Source organism: Peromyscus leucopus, chromosome 23 (assembly GCF_004664715.2).
Source record: "Peromyscus leucopus breed LL Stock chromosome 23, UCI_PerLeu_2.1, whole genome shotgun sequence".
Classification (NCBI taxonomy): domain Eukaryota; kingdom Metazoa; phylum Chordata; class Mammalia; order Rodentia; family Cricetidae; genus Peromyscus; species Peromyscus leucopus.
Window position 1 is genome coordinate 3,231,809 of NC_051082.1, and position 15,910 is coordinate 3,247,718.

Here is a 15,910-nt window from a genome sequence, read left to right on the forward strand (position 1 = left end):
GCAGGCTCCATGCTACAGATGTGACTGAGACAAGAACCAGTGAGGAGGTCTCGAGCCTGGGCAGGGAATGGGGCAGCTGCTTCTCTTTCTCCAACTGGGCTTTTTCTGTGGCTTCCCACCTGTCAGATTCCACAACGGCAAAATTTCTGTGCCTGTCCCAGGGCACCCAGACCCGTATTGAGCTTGGCTTCTCAGAGGTCACCTTGACCTCCACCACTGCCGGTGAAAACGGAGCATTGTGCAGCGACAATTATGTATTGTTATCGGAGGTTCAGGCTTCCAGACTGCCAGCCCCTGCCGCGGTAAAGCCACACAGTAGCTCCTATTCTCTCCCTTACTCCGCCGTGGCTGCAGGGGACTGCGGGGACCAATTTCTGTATTCATGAAATAACGGGGTAATTATCTAGCCCAGTGGTTCCCAGACTCCAGCACGCATCAAAGTCGCCTGGAGAGCTCGTGACAACAGCCACCGGGCTCCGCCCTGCAGTTTCTGCTCCAGTGGGTCCTGGCAGAGTCTGAGGATTCGCGGGTTTGTGCGAGCTCTTGCATGATATTTCTGTGGATGGGTGAGAGTGGGTGGAACTCAGGGACGATCCCTGCCCCCACCCTGAGTCCAGACTATGGGGCCTGTGTGTGAACACACTCTCCACTTCCACCAATGAGCAGCAGGACCTCGGCACCGCTGTGGGGAGAACCTTGGGGTTCTACAGCCGTCACTCCCTGTGGGTCTCTCAAAACGCGTCAGTTACCCAGAGCGCAGCCTCCTCACCTGGGAGGAAAAGGCAAAAAAACCATGAAGCTATCTGGAAGTCTGTGGCTTGTGCGGAGAGCCCAGGACAGGCTGGTGTATTCTATCTGTCAGAAACATCTGCAAAGGACCATGGGAACAATCTAGTTGAGCCCACAGTGAACCTGCAGCTTGGACCAGAGGCCAGAGTGAGCTGCTAGTGTGTTTAGAACAGGTTAGTGAGCCGTGGGCAGTGGGCTGGCTGAGAGCTCACTGAGAAGACACCTGTCTGGAAGGTTCCATGACCACGGTGTCTACAGGGAGAGCAGAGTCCTTCTCAGAGCTTCATATGCACCTGCGGCTGGTGGTCTGGCCACTCAGGTTAACTGGCTACGCTAACCAATCTGTGAATCATGGGGTGGTGAGGCACCACCCCTTTCCAGTCTGGCTTCTGGGTTTGTCTCTGGTGTCCTGCCCCACACTCATACGGTTCTTGAGTTTGAAAACCTGTTCCTTGCTTCCCAGGCAGCTTCCAGAGCTGGTAGTGAGGATGTCACAAAAACAAAAGTTTCTGAGGTCAAAGAATTTGGGAACCCTAAAATAAACCATGCTTCCTTCCTTGAAAATCAACAGCACACAGGCATGCTGGGGAAACACAGGATCCTCTACAAACATCTCAGCAGATGGGGGAGAGTGCTGACCTTCAACCCCTCTGCTGTCTCCCCTCAGGTCACCCCGTTCCCTCCGCAGGCCATTTCCTCCATCCCCTGACTGCAATGGACTGCCCAGGACTAGGGCTGTGTGACAGACAGCCACTTGCAAAGAGACCGTAGGAGGCCATATCTGCAGACGCAGGCTTCCTTCTGACACAAGGTAGACAGGCAGTTCGACACAATGTAACTGAGGAAAACCAGATGTGTCTTGGCAGCCGTTTCCTGATGGTCACTGGCATTTAACTGTCAGGAGTCATCCAACACAGAGGCTATCAAGGGTCTGTGCTGTGGTTTGAGTGTGAAACACCCCTTATAGGCTCGTGTGTTCCAGCATCTGGTCCCCTCCAGCTGGGGGACTGTTTGGGAAAGTTATAGACCCTTTAGGGGGTGGAGCCTTGCTGAAGGAAATGTATCCCTGGGGGCGGGCCTTAGGTTTCAGAGGCAGGCTGTACTTCCTGCTCTCTCACAGCTTCCTGACTGCCCATGCAATGTGACCATCCAGCCACCTGTTCCTGCTACCACCCCCTCCCCTGTCATGGTGGACTATACCACTTGGAACTCCAAGTCAAAACAAACTGTTTTCGCATTAAATTGCTTTGGTCAGGTATTATGTGGAGGCCTGACATCATTGGAACATGGCTTGCACAGCAGTTTTGTAGGGATGGCAAAAAGAAATACCCATAAAGGACGATTTGGTAAAGAAAGGGTCCTCCTCCATGAATATGCCACTTTAAAAAAAATCTAAAACCCACTGGGGTGTTCCCTGCCATGGGGCAGTCCATTCTAATCTCTAATCTCTCATTCCTTCGTTCTGCTAAATAAACTTCTGCACAAATGGGTAGTCTCCTGCCTGAGCTCTTCCCTTTAAGAACACTTTTGGGCTGTAAGCAGCTCCTTCTGGAGCTCAGAATGTCATTTTGAGACCCAAACATCAACTCCTCCAGACTCTTGAGGCTCCCGGACCAGGGGACTCTAGAAATGACATTTCTAATGTCACTTCCACCCATGTGACAGCAAGAGGGACAGAGACAGAATTCATTTGTCCCCTGTAGCCTAGAAAAGAGAGGCCCAGGGTGATAATAGGGCGTCAGGTGAGACAAGAACGGGGTGCTGGGCTCCTACAAGGAGGATGGGTGTCCTCAGCAAGATGTGTACTCACTTGGCTGTGCCCCACGGCCACCGCTTTCTTCTCCAGATCCAGGGTCTGCAAGAGTTCCTCCACGGCCTGGGGGGGTGCGGGGGGGGGAGGGGGAGGGGGAGAAGAGAGACATTCAAAGAGAGCATGGAGTAAAGAGATCTCAGCTGAGGGTCAGGCTCACCGCATGGTGGGATGCAGGAGGGAGGAGCAATTGGAGCCCCAACTCAGAGGGGCAAGTGCAGGAAAGAAGCACGCCCCCCCGGGGGGGGCGCCACCCCCGCCACACACTGCACACTCCATTGGAACTTCCGGGAGGCCCACGTGTCCCATCCCTACCCCACACCCATTCCACGGAAGACACCTGAGACCCAAGGTGAAGTGATGTGGGCAGCTGCTGGCCAGAAGAGAAAATCTGTGTCTGTGACAAGGTCATTCACTGTGCCCATCCGGCCTGACCTCAGTCACATAGGGGGACCCTGCGTTGAGCATCAACTCTTTCCTCCACGGCACTAAGGCACTTCTCCGTGCAGACCAGACCGTGAGGGCTCAGTGAATGGGAAGAAGGGATGGCAGAAGGAGGGGGGAGAGGGATGGGGACCCAAGTCAGAGAGATCCAGAGGCCAAAGGAGGCAGTTCCCTGCGGGAGAAGTTAATTTCCTCGGAGATTTTGGAGGAGGTGAAGACAGATTCCCGTGGAATCTTCCTTTTGTCAAAAAGTCACAGAAACTGTAGAACCACCTGCTAGAGCCTGGCCCCTCAGCTTGCCCCCCTCCCGTCCCATACGACCACCATCGCCCTCCCACTCCACCCCCCCATGTGCGGCTCCCCCCACAGACGGTCTGAACAGCTATGATCAGGATAAACCACCCTGAATAACTGCAACACTTGGGAAGAAATGAGGGCGCAGCAACTGAGTGGAAGAGCTGCAGGCTCCAGGCCAGGGGCATCATGGGTACTTCCTGAGACACCCCCCGGGGTACTTCCTGAGACACCCCCCCCCCGTACTTCCTGAGACACCCCCCCCCCGGGTACTTCCTGAGACACCCCCCCGGGGTACTTCCTGAGACACCCCCCAGGGTACTTCCTGAGACACCCTCCCAAAAAAACTGCTCGTTGGAAAACCTAGTCCCAGACCACAATCGGCCTCCTCTCCTGACACCCTGGAAGAGCCTCCTTATCAAACTCCCGCCAGTCTGAATGGTTTCATTTATTGCATTTTAGCCCTCCCCCCAAAAAAAATGCTCCAAGGGAATTGTAGGCAGACAAGACACATAAAGCCAATATACCCAAATATAACATCTCTTCTCTCTGCACAAGAAGAAAAGCATGATAAAAATTGGCTGGAAGTAAGACGGATAGGGAAGGCGGAATTCCAGCCAGAAACATTTTTCTCTGTCTCTTTTAGAGGCAAAGGCTAGAGTGTGTGCTTAGAGGAAAGGTGTGTGGATCTGGGGTTAACCCCAGCACTTTGGGAGGCTGAGGCAGGAGGATTGTGAGCTTAAGACCGGTCTAGGATACCTAAAACACCCTGATTCAAACGACAAGACCTGGAGCTGCATTCCCCTGGGACCAGGTCTTACTTGGATCGTCCATAAAAAGATCCCAGGCCAGGGCGTAAAGCCAGCCTCGGGCTCCCTTTGAAAAGATGGAGGGATGAATATCAGCTGTATGTGGGACCTCACATACCATGTGATCTACAGATATCACACCAGGGAAGCTGGGTCCCAAACCACGCCTGCCGCTTCACATTTGCGCACAACCCTGGGAGAGGCTCTAACAAACAAGAAACACCATGTTCTCAGCTGCAGTGTAGACACCCCTTAACAGCGTGCTCAGACACCGTAGGAACGCAGGGCTCTTCTCTAGTTCTTGGTTTTCTTGGGATCCTTCAGGCGTGGACAAGAATGCCAGCCCTAGAAAAACCCCTTCTGCTTTGTTGACTTCGGAGAGAGACCTGTGAGAGAGCTCTGGTCGAGCTGATGGAGAGCAAGTGAGTGATGCATCTCTGATCCCCTTCCTGGACTGCGAAATGATGGTAATAACCCCGTCTAGACCTTAAAGCCCCCAGAGAGGCTTCATTGAGCAAATAGGAAAAGGAATTTGTAAATGACTTTGCATTTAATTATTTAATTGCTGTTTGTGCTGTCTTCATTAATATTAATATGTGATTGAGCCATATGGAAATGCTCTTTGTTTAGGCCAGATATCAATTATTTAATTTAGTTCAACACAATGCAATCATTGTTCAACAGCCTGTTCTAAAAAAAAAAATGAAAAAAAAAAAGATGTGGTAGGGATCCAGGTTGCTGAGTGTAATGGCCTCCTTGTCACACCAGCTCTCCCACAGACACCCGAGACTCACACCTTAGCATGGAATGCTGGTCTGTGAGTAAAATATTGGCCATTTTACTCCAAAGAAACACAATTTTATCAAGCACAGAAGCACACGACTTTAATCCCAGCACTCAGGAGGCAGAGGAAGGTGAGTTCCAGGCAAGCTTCATCAGCACAGAGAGTTCCAGGCATCCTGATCTACACAGTGAGTTCTAAGCAGCCAGGACTACATAGAGAGACCCTGTCTCAAAAGAGAAACAGTTTTCAGCCTGCCTTTTGACCCCAAGTGCTATTCCAACGGCCTGTGCATAATTTGTATCCAAGCCTTTGCAATAAATAATAAGTTTTTCTCCTTTACCAGGGAGGCAACTGAGGCCCAGTGTGATGGGGAGGGTCATGGTCCAGGAAGGGATGCTGTAGGATCCAGGAACTGACGCACATGCTCTCCTCCCTCTGACGCTGGCACCCAGCCCAGATCCTCCACTCACTGGCTGTGTGACCCTGGGTAAGCTGCTTCTGCTCTGATCCTCAGTACATGGGGTCATGCACCTGGCTTAAGGGAGGGGACGTGCAGAGGTCATAGGAGTGGCAGGCAAGAGAGAGGTTCCCGAAATGGTGGAGCAAGGAGCTCCCTCACCCCTCTCCGCTCTGCACAGCCATCACGACAACAGCTACAGTTGCACAAAGGAACAAATTTAGCACTCACCAAATTGAACAAAAAGATCCAACAAAATGAGAATCCGTGGCTCCAGGACGCCCGCTGAAGGCGAGGTCGGGGCCGTGGGTGCTGGCAGCCGTCCTGATTGGGGCTCTTTCATGCCTGCTCCCTGCACCCCACCCAGCTCTGACTGTGCAGTGGGGCCACCAGGTGAGTCACACCAAGAAGGCAGCAGATTCTCAACCAGAAAGGGTTTGCATATACAGTGCAAGGCAAGGCTAGCCCAGGCCGGGGTCAGAAGCAGCTGGGAGCTTGGGGGCAACAGCAGCAGCAGCAGGTAGGGTCAGTCACTCTAAGATGGCCGCTCTGACACAAGCAAGCAGGGGACCCTACAACCAGGAACCTCACAAGTTGTAGAAAATGAATCAGCCAGTGGGCTTAAGAAGTGCCTTTATATTTCTGACTCCACACTAAAGACAAAAGAAAAGAGCCATGGGCATGGGCATGGGCATTGGAAGACCAGGGGCAGACAGAGCTGCAGATGCCAGAGCAGAGTGCGGACACCCCAGATGCAGACAACGCTCCCTGTTGTACCCAGACTCATCAGCAAAATAGAAACATGCACAGAACAGCCTCTGCAGACCCCCAAAGATGATGCAGATGTGGCCCTTGCTGGGGAGGAACCAGGCCTCGAAATAAAACCATGGGCTTTCAAAACAGACAGAGACACTAACGGTTCACACTAGTCAGAACAAGTCACAAAAGACCTGTGCCTGAAGTCATTAGCTAAGACACCCAGTTTCCAATAGAAATGAAAACACACACACACACACACACACACACACATACACACACACTGCCAGATATTATGACTCCTACTCATGGAAGGAGGGTGTGGCCAACAGGATAAACCTCCTGGGCTCAGAATGTGGACTGAGTGCACAGATTTTCAAGTATTCACTGTAGATTTGTTCAAAGACCTGAAGAACTTGCCACTTAATGAGTTAAAAGACAGAACAGGCTGTAGGTGCCTGTGTGGCAGACACCCCGCTGAGCACGTGCAGGGTCTTGGGTTTCTTCCCCAACACCAAAAAGGAAAAGAATTTCATAATGAGCATTGGATGTAAAGTACCAGTGACAAGATGTACAGATATAAATGACTAAAAAGTACGCATAGACATTCTTCATTTTGAAAAAATCAAATATCTGAAACGGCGACTTCACCGTGGGGCTCAACAGCAGACCAGGGCCAGCGGATGAGCTGATGGGTTGGGAGCAACATCAAAGGGAATTGCTGGATCTGAAGAACAGAGAGGTGTGGGAATAAAGAAAAGTGAGTCCCTCCAGGCAACAGAACCAAGTCCAGGATCTGCATGGCGGAGCCTCGGAAGGAGCGGAGAAAAAAAGGGAGAAAATGAGACAAAAGGTCACGGCTTCAAATTTCCCCCAAATCTTACTCCTTCCCCAAATAAAAGCCACCTAGAGGCCATGGAAGGTCAGTGAGTTACAAATAAGAATACGAGTGAAGGCGGTCAGAGCATGGGGCAGCGTGGAAAACAAGCCACCCGGATCCGGGAGTCCTGAGAACACAGGAGGGGAGGGACCAGTGACCGGCTGGTTTGACACAACCAGAGTCACTTGGGAAGAAGGAGCCTCAGTGGGGGGATCCCCGAGGTCACACGGGCCTGTGGCCCTGTCTGTGGGACATTTCCTTGGTTGTTCATTGATGTTAGAGGGCTCAGCCCACTCTGGGCGACACCATTCCCTAGGAGGGGGGGTGGTCTTGGCCTGTGTAAGAAAGTGTGTGTGTGTGTGTGTGTGCAGGCACAAGAGAGAAAGAGAGAGAGAGAAAGACAAAGAGACAGAGACAGGGAGACAGAGAGACAAAGAGACAGAGACAGAGACAGATACACAGAGACAAGAGACAGAAACAGAGAAAGAGATAGAGAGACAGAGACAAAGAGACAGATACACAGAGACAAGAGACAGAAACAGAGAGAGACAGAGACAGAGAGACAAAGACAGAGAGACAGAGACAGAGACAGAGAACATGAGCACTAGCAAGCAGCGTTCCTCCATGACTTCTGCTTTAAGCTCTTACTTGAGTTCTCGCCCTCATTCACGGTGTGATGGACGATGACCTGTAAGCTGAAATAAACCCTCCATTCCCCTAAGTTGCTTTTGTTCGTGGTGTCTGTCACAGCCATGGAAAGCAAACTAGAACACCGAAGTCCAGAGGGCCATGGGATGACACAGTGAACCTGCCGGGAGGGAGGGGAAGGCCCTGTCAATCAAGGCCTCCACGCCCTGCAGAGCTGAGCTCCCAAACCAAAGGACTCAAAGCCCCATCCAGGCACCCACAGGGTAGGAAGCCATGTATTAAAGGCAGGAAGAAATAGCGACTCAAACCTTTAAAGGCTCAAGATCAGCAGAAAACATAAACCTATTTGAATGAGAAAATAGTATAAAGCCCTGGGTGGTGGCGCACGCCTCTAATCCCAGCACTCGGGAGGCAGAAACTGCCAGCCTGATCTACATCGTGAGTTCCGGGACAGTCAGGGCTACATAGTGAGACCCTATCTCAAACAGAGAAAATATCACAAAAATATTTTAATGAACTTAAAAGATATAAGATTACATAAAAGAAAAAATATAAAGTTGTATTAATGGATTTATAATGTGTACATGGCACAGAGGCATCAGGGGGAGGTGGATCTGTGGGACAAAGGCTCTTCCTCCCACCAGAACCAAGTTAATATCAATCTGAAGGAAGCCTGATGAATGAAGATACACTCTATCATCTCTGGAACATGGACAGGTTCCTCAGACAGTCCACGAGAAAAGCAGCCAAACCAACACAAAGTGAAGCAGACAGCTGCTTGCAAGGGATTCAGTCCAGAGCCCAGCTGAAAGGGCAAAAATGAGGCAAGCAACACCCTTCAAATGGCGAACAGAGAGAGAGACGACGGCATTTCAAATGATGAACGTAAGAGAGATGACGTCAGCATGGACGCAAACAAAACTGGACTTAAACCAAAGCCATCGCTACAGACAGCTAGAGACATGTCCAGTGATGGAAGGGTTAACCCTCCAGCCAGGCAGGCAAATTATCGCAGCACCTAGCCAGAAAGCCCCAAGACATGAGAAACAGAAAATGGATAGAATTAAAGAAAAGCAAGACAGCGCAACATTAGTGGCCAGGGGCATTAACACCTGCCTCTTAATAATTGATGGATCAATTAGATAGAAAAATTCTGCCCCAGAGTTCTGTCAAGAGCTTCCTGGGTCCGGGATGTCGGCGGGAAGGTGTAGCCGGGAAGACTATGGAGTGGAGTCTAACATGAGGCTGTGAAGTCCTGAGAATACCTCAGGGCTGTGCTGGACGCTGCTTTCTGTTTGCCTTAGTTCAGACAGTTACCAGGTAAGAGGTGTCAACCCTCGGAAAGCCAGGGAAGAAGATACAATTTGAAGTCAAAACCTCTAGCTCTAATGCTCGCTTGTCTTGAACTCATGAGTCCCTCCCTTGCACATTGACCACCTCACGGTAGGTAGATTGCTTCATTTAAGCCCCAGGGTGCCGACTAAGCAGCATGCGTACCAAGAGGCATGCCAACGGACACTCCACATATGTGGCGGAAGTGACTCATGCGATGGAGAAAAGAAGAGCCACCCAGAGGCCAGGACCCAGCAAACGACAGAGAAAGGTGGTGGAATTAATTTGCAGAGGACTGAGCTCCACAGGACCAGGGCAGCAAGTTCAGCACACCCAGTGTGGACAGCTCCCTCTGGGGTGAGGATGAGGGGAAAGAACTGAACTCAGGTGGATACTGAGCAAGCAGCTCCATGTCCAGCTGCCAAGGGCAAGAAACACGTCCACCTCCACCACCTTCTTCCTCTGCCATGACGGTCTGTGCCCAGAGCTTCCTCCCTTCAGCTGCTCCTCATCAGGTCCTCGCAGCGAGAAAAGGGGAACAACTATAGTCACCGCCATGTTTTTAATTCATTTTATATGAATGTGTCTGTGTGTCTGAGTGAGCGCATGTGCACCAGGTACAGGCAGATGCCATGGAAGCCAAAAGAAGGTATTGGATCCCCCAGAGCTGGAGTTACTGGGGGTGGTGAGCTGCCCAGTGTGGCTGCTGGGAACTGAACCTGGGTCCTCTTCACGGGTGAGCAATCTCCCTGCCTATAATAATTATTTTTAATGCTCTGCATAAGGACCCAGGCTGAGAGTCTGGGTTTGAGTCCCAGCTCTATTCCTGCCTGGCTCCACAGTCCTGTTTCAGCCACCTCTGCTGAGAAACTAATTCCCTGAGCAGAAAGCTTTGTTTTGGAACACTGTCTCAGGCTGTAACTCGACCACCTTGTACCTTGGGGGATGAGTGTGAACTCCCGTGCCTTGGGGATGGGTGTGAACTCCTGATCTTTCTGTTTCTACTTCCTTAGTGTTAGGATCACAGGCATGCACCCCAACACCAGGAGACTATTTTGTGATGCCAGAGTGCAGGTACCCAGAATGAGATCACTTCTCAGAGGAGCCGGCACAGCTTGCAAAGACACCACAAATCAGGGGCGAGGGGGACTCACTAGGGCTCATTTTCCACCCTGGAAAGAATCCCCTCTGCCGCCGTCTAGTGTCTAATGTCGACATTGACCTTTTCCCGCTGTCAGATGTGTCTCACTGAATCCTGAGGTCTTAACCACTCTGTGTGCAGAGCCTGCCGGCTTGCCCACCAGAGCACATGCTCATGTATAATTCATAGCCCATCACGTTGCCTGACAAATGAATATTTATCAGCATTTTCATAGGAGACAGGATGGTGTTTTCTTTCTTTGCTACCAAAATTCTATGCCCCAGCAAATGAAATTTGTGAACAAATATATATATATAAAAGAGAGAGAGAGAGAGAAGCATAAAATACTCCCAACCAAGTCCATTGCACCAGTAATTTTCCATCCTCTGGCGCCTGGAGTGTGTGTGGAGGTGGATTCAGCTTAGCTGCAACAGAATCCTGCCGACTTGTCCAGAGTCCAAACACTGCCATGAGCCGTTCTCGTCGCCCCCACAGGAAGCTCCTCCACACCCCCAGCCTGCCTCATTTCCAACTGCGCGGGAGCCCCAGAGTCTCCAGACTATGGACCCTCTGTGTGGTGATGGAGCATGCAGGGGCCAAGGAGAAAAGACCTCACATGCTGATTGGTTAAGAGCCAAACCAAATGACGGGGCTTCCAAACTGTGCGGCCAAACAGAGAGGAGACAGCTGACTCAGAGGGCAGGGAGATTCACACAGAAGGATCTGTGTATCCTGCTGGAGGTGCCCTGTGTCCTGGGACAGTGACCAGAAACCAAGGGGCCTAAGACTGTAACTCTGTTTACCCCTCCAACCTCATGGTTCACTGAGGATGGCAGTGTGGAGGATTCCAAGTACACTTGGACACACACACACACACACACACACACACACACACACACACACGATGGTTCAGTGGGACTGTGAATAAAGTTTGTGGATCAACCACCCTTCAGCCTGACCCTGAAAGATGCTGCAGCCACCACCACGGCTGCTGCTATTGATAGAAGCAGTTAATGTGAGTGAGCCCCCCCCCCCATGTGCCGGGACCTGTGTAGAACACATCAGCTACTCTACAATATCTTATCTTCAGAGTACTGATGGAGGCAGCTGCTGCTGCTGTCCCTACTCCAGAGGTGAAGAGACTGAGGCGGAGAGTCGCTTACCCGAGTGATAACTGAAGTCACACATATCTGACCCCGAGATCCACATTCTTCCATCAAACCCCACCCCTGGAATTTAGAAGCTGCCTTTCAAGGAACAAGCCCATGAACAGCCGTGGAATTCATTTCTAAGGGCCTGACATTTGCTTCATCTCCAAGGGTAAAAGTATACAGATAGATTGTGTGCGTGTGTGTGTGTGTGTGTGTGTGTGTGTGTCTATGTGTGTGTACAAGCATGTCTTGTACGTGCCTGTGTGTCTGTGTGCATGTATGCACTCAATCCACTTATGCACACTTGTGTGCGCATATGCACGCATGTGCATTCATCCATCTGGTTAAAATTAGTGAGTACTTGCTGGGAAACAGTTTCAGTTAAGCCCAGGGACTCCTGAGACATCAGGACAAGAGGACTCAGTGGTGAGTGTCCCTGAGCTGGGGCTGGATAGCAAAGGGTACATCAGAGAGTGTCCCCTGGAGAGGGGACAGCCAGTGCAAAGGCCCTGAGACGCCTGTTCATTACACTCTCATGTGATGTCCTCCTCAAACACTCCCACAGGCCACCTCAGCGTGCTGAACCGGTCCCCTTGGGTTTTGTGCTGCACAGTCCTTGTGAGGCGGGACACAGGACATGCCATCCTCTTTCCTCTTATTCTTTTCTGTGCATCCTCAGGGAGGTTTCAGGAGAGCATTCTGGGTAGGGATGCAGTCTAGGGCTGAGGTCTGCCACAAATCACCGGCTCTCCACACTGCCCCCCAAGGCCTCCCTTTCAGATCCCTCATGCTCCCGCTGCCCTTGAGCAATCCAAACAGAACAGGCTCTGTGGCCCCCACGGGAGCATCAGGCCTCCTCCTGCTCGGGAGCCAACTCCACATACCTTCCTCTCATCCAGTCCCTCGGAGGTCAAGTCAAGCCTCTTCAGCAGCGGAGGGTCCAGCACCTGGAACCGACGGCGGAACTGAGCGAGCCCCATGTGTTCAGCGTAACCTGGGGGACAGAGCACGCAGTCACGGGCGGGAAGACACAGGCAGTGCTCTGGCAGGTAATGCTCAGTCAACGCTGGATGTTGCTCTCATGTTCCTGCTCTGGGACATCTTTGTACAAGACCCCCTCCTCAGCAAGACCTTCTGGAAAACTCTACAGCATCTTCCTAGGGCTTTCTCTCGGATAATTCTCTCTCAGTAGCTCTCTAGTACCCCTTCCCTCCAGTGTCCCACAGGACATGCATCTCTGTTCACCCCGCGGGACAGATCGTTAAAGCCTTTGTACGCTGGCCAGGGCATCATGCTTCCCATATAATCTAAGGGGCGAGAAAAGTACTGGACACAGACAGGAGATGCCACACACATCACATACCACACACATATACACACATCACACACATCACACCATACACATCACGTATACACATATCACATACACACCAGACACACGCATACTCATACAGACACAAACACATCACACACACATACTACAACACCACACACACACACACAAACTCATGAACACACACACACATATATATTCACATACATGAATACACACAAACTCATGAACACACAGACACAATCACATACATGCACATATATATATATATATATGTATATACACACACACACACACACACACACACACACACACACACAATGATGCAACCATGCCTGCTACCAGCCAGGCAGGTCTATTGCCTGAGGGGCCTGGCTGCCAGCTGGGAACTCCTTTCTTTCCCCTGTGACGTTATTCCCCTCCCTCTGCCTGTGCTGGTGTTCTTGGTGTGCAGTGGGGAGATGGGATCTCAGCTTTGCCTTTAAGGACCCCCCAGATTCTCTGTCAAATACCCTGTGTCCACAGTCCCACTATGGACATGGGGTTTGCAGCAACCACAAGACATCAGAGACTGCAGGACGTTATACAAACAGGCCGCATGTGACTGCCACCCGGCCTCTGCAGAGAGCGGCTGAGCACAGACCTTCGAAAGCCGAGTGGTAGAAAACGGCGGGGTGATTTCAGATCAAACCCGATGCACGAGATTAACCAGCAGCAGAAACTGCAGGCGCGGGGTTGCATACTGAACAGATCTGAACTCTTTCCTGCGCCTAAATCCCCACATTTCCCCCGCCACTCCACCAGCCAGCTGTACCTGGCAGAAGCTGAGTGGCCAGTGAAGGCGGCCGTGACGTCTCCTGGTGGAGTGTCAGCTCCGCATCCTGCCGGACCCCACTCCCTGGAACCCCAGTTCCTGTGCCTCCCTGCCTTTGTCCTTACAGTGTGACCCTGAGGTGTCCATCAGTATTTTGAACCTCAGTTGCTTCATCTGTAAAATGGGAGGCAGGCAGACGCAACTTTTCTCACTGTGTGCACAGCTCGGGGGCACATCGTGGGTGCTCCTGTTTCGTGACTATCTGACACATAGTGAGTGTCCCTGTCCTGTGGCTGACTGGCGCATAGCGGGTACTGCCAGGACCAGGGCACCTTGTTCCCATCTGTCTCTTACCTGCCCTGTGCAGTCGCAATGCCTCTAGAATATGAGAGCCTGCGAGTTGAACCCTCAGTGCCGGGATGTCCAGAGCTGGGGACTCGTTGGCTCCACCTTGGTCTCCACCAGGCTGTGGTGGCGATGGAGTCACCTGCTCATTCTTGCTTTTCACTGAGGTTGGCACAAGACAGTGGATGAAGTGCAGCCGTGACCGGCTCAGCAAGCTGATGAGAGCATCCTGGAACCAAATCGGACAGGGAATCAGAGCCGATGTCTCAGGGAGACGCAGACAGGCACACACTGAGCAAGGCCTGGACATCCTTGGGGACTCTCTGGGTCCCACACCCCAGACCTTGTGCTTATGTTCAGGAGAGATAAGGGGCCTGGTGGACACAGTTGGAGAAACTGAGGCATGGGAGAGGCCAGTGAGTGGGACTAGGTCACAGAGTCCTAGATTCCAGCAGAGGAACTATGACTGGAATCTAGGACTTAGTACTTGGGACTAATACTCTGTGAGAGTCTCATTCTTCAAACACATCCTTCCCACGGTCCTCAATCTGCAATTGCAGTTCTCATTCACACTCAGCCTGACCAGCGACCAATCCGATGCTCACATTCGTTCTCAGGCTAAGGTAGCATGTTCACATGGGTGCTAGATCCTGCTGCCTGCACCCCACCAGAGGGGGTATCCCAGGAAGAAGGGCAGGTGGAACTTGTCTGACAGCACAGACAAGAGGCAATGGTGACCCATGGGTACCCCCACCCCAAGGTCCTCAGCTCAGCATCAAACACCCAAGGTGCTGGCCTTGGACCTGGGCGAGTCACTTCTCAGGGGTGGCCAATGGCCACCCTTCCCTGTGTCCCTCTCGGCAGAATGGGGGAAACCTACCCCTGTGGTTTTGCAGGGCACGGTAGAAGTGAGCAACCTGCTGGGGTGGTGGCCCCTGTCATGGAAGTCCAAGGTCACACGGGTCATAGCCTGGCTCCCTCACTCACCACCTGCAGCTTGATCTGGGCACAGGGAGCCTTCCTCTTCAGGGCGGCAGTGTTGCTGGCGAAAGCCCTCCGTACCACACGCCCCCGGTGCAGCGCCTGCTGAGAGGTGCCCTCGAGCCCTGCCACCGCTCGGCACACAGGGGGCAGCTTGGCCCGGGCCTGGAAGAGGTTCTGCAGCTCCTCCCTAGTGAGGAAGAGAGACAGGGTAGCAAGGGACTCTCTGGCAAGCTCACCCCTGTGGAAAGAAAGGCATAAGCCCCTCTATTCACAACCCTCCTGTCTCAGAAACGTTGGCTCCTTCCAGAGCAGCCCTCTGTTCACTGCCCATGAGAGTCTCCCTCCTGGCAATCCCACAGAGCCTCCCTATCCTGCAGGTATAGTCATGTTAACGATCCCTAGAACCGGCCAGGTATACAGTAGGTGCCAACTGTATGACTGTAGGAAGGAAAGACTCATGGCTACAAGATTAATAATGAAGTGGCCAGACTCACACCCGGGCAGTCTCCACCCTCCCTCTGCCTCCCCACAACTGGCCTCTTCCAACACATATTTTGAGGGTGCCTGGCTCCTAAGGCTCCCTCATGAATGCAAGCTGGCCTTGCTCAAGGGCAGAGATACGGAACCAACCTAGGTGCCCAACAGAGGAGTGGATAAAGAAATGCGGCTTGTATGACAACAGAACACTTTGTATCCGTGAAGAAGAATGGAGTTAGGCCATCTGCAGCAAAGTAACTATAACTGGAAACAATCACATTCAAAGACCCCAGTCAGTCCCAGAAAGACAGAGCCACTGTTCTCTCTCGTTTGTGGGTCCCAGCCCTGATACAAACATAAGGTCATGTATGTTCTGATCTATGACACAGCACAACAGAAGCAAATCCATCTGGGAGCGAAGAGTGCCAATGGGAGGAGAAGACCATGAGGTAGAGGAAGACGAGCAGGACCAAAGCACATCTACGCTATGGAGTGGCTGCCTTCCAACCCCTCAGACAGAGCAGTCCACACGGGGGCCAGGAAAATGGCCTCATATAATCCTGCATCACAATTTTAAATAACATATCAGGGTTATTTTTTTTTTTCAAAAAGAAAAAGGTGGCTAGGCAGAAAGAAGAAAAGGGGCTAGGAGCCAGAGCCGT

The 15,910-nt window shown here is 51.9% G+C and overlaps 1 protein-coding gene across 1 annotated transcript in view; it reads right to left on the bottom strand.

Annotated features, from left to right (window-relative positions):
* Myo18b (myosin XVIIIB) overlaps positions 1-15,910 on the bottom strand; it is a 216,633-nt gene that overhangs the window by 137,008 nt on the left and 63,715 nt on the right. Inside the window, 4 exon segments of the mRNA XM_037198646.1 lie at positions 2,600-2,665; positions 12,180-12,289; positions 13,797-14,016; positions 14,775-14,958. Of these exon segments, the coding sequence (XP_037054541.1) occupies positions 2,600-2,665; positions 12,180-12,289; positions 13,797-14,016; positions 14,775-14,958 (580 nt within the window).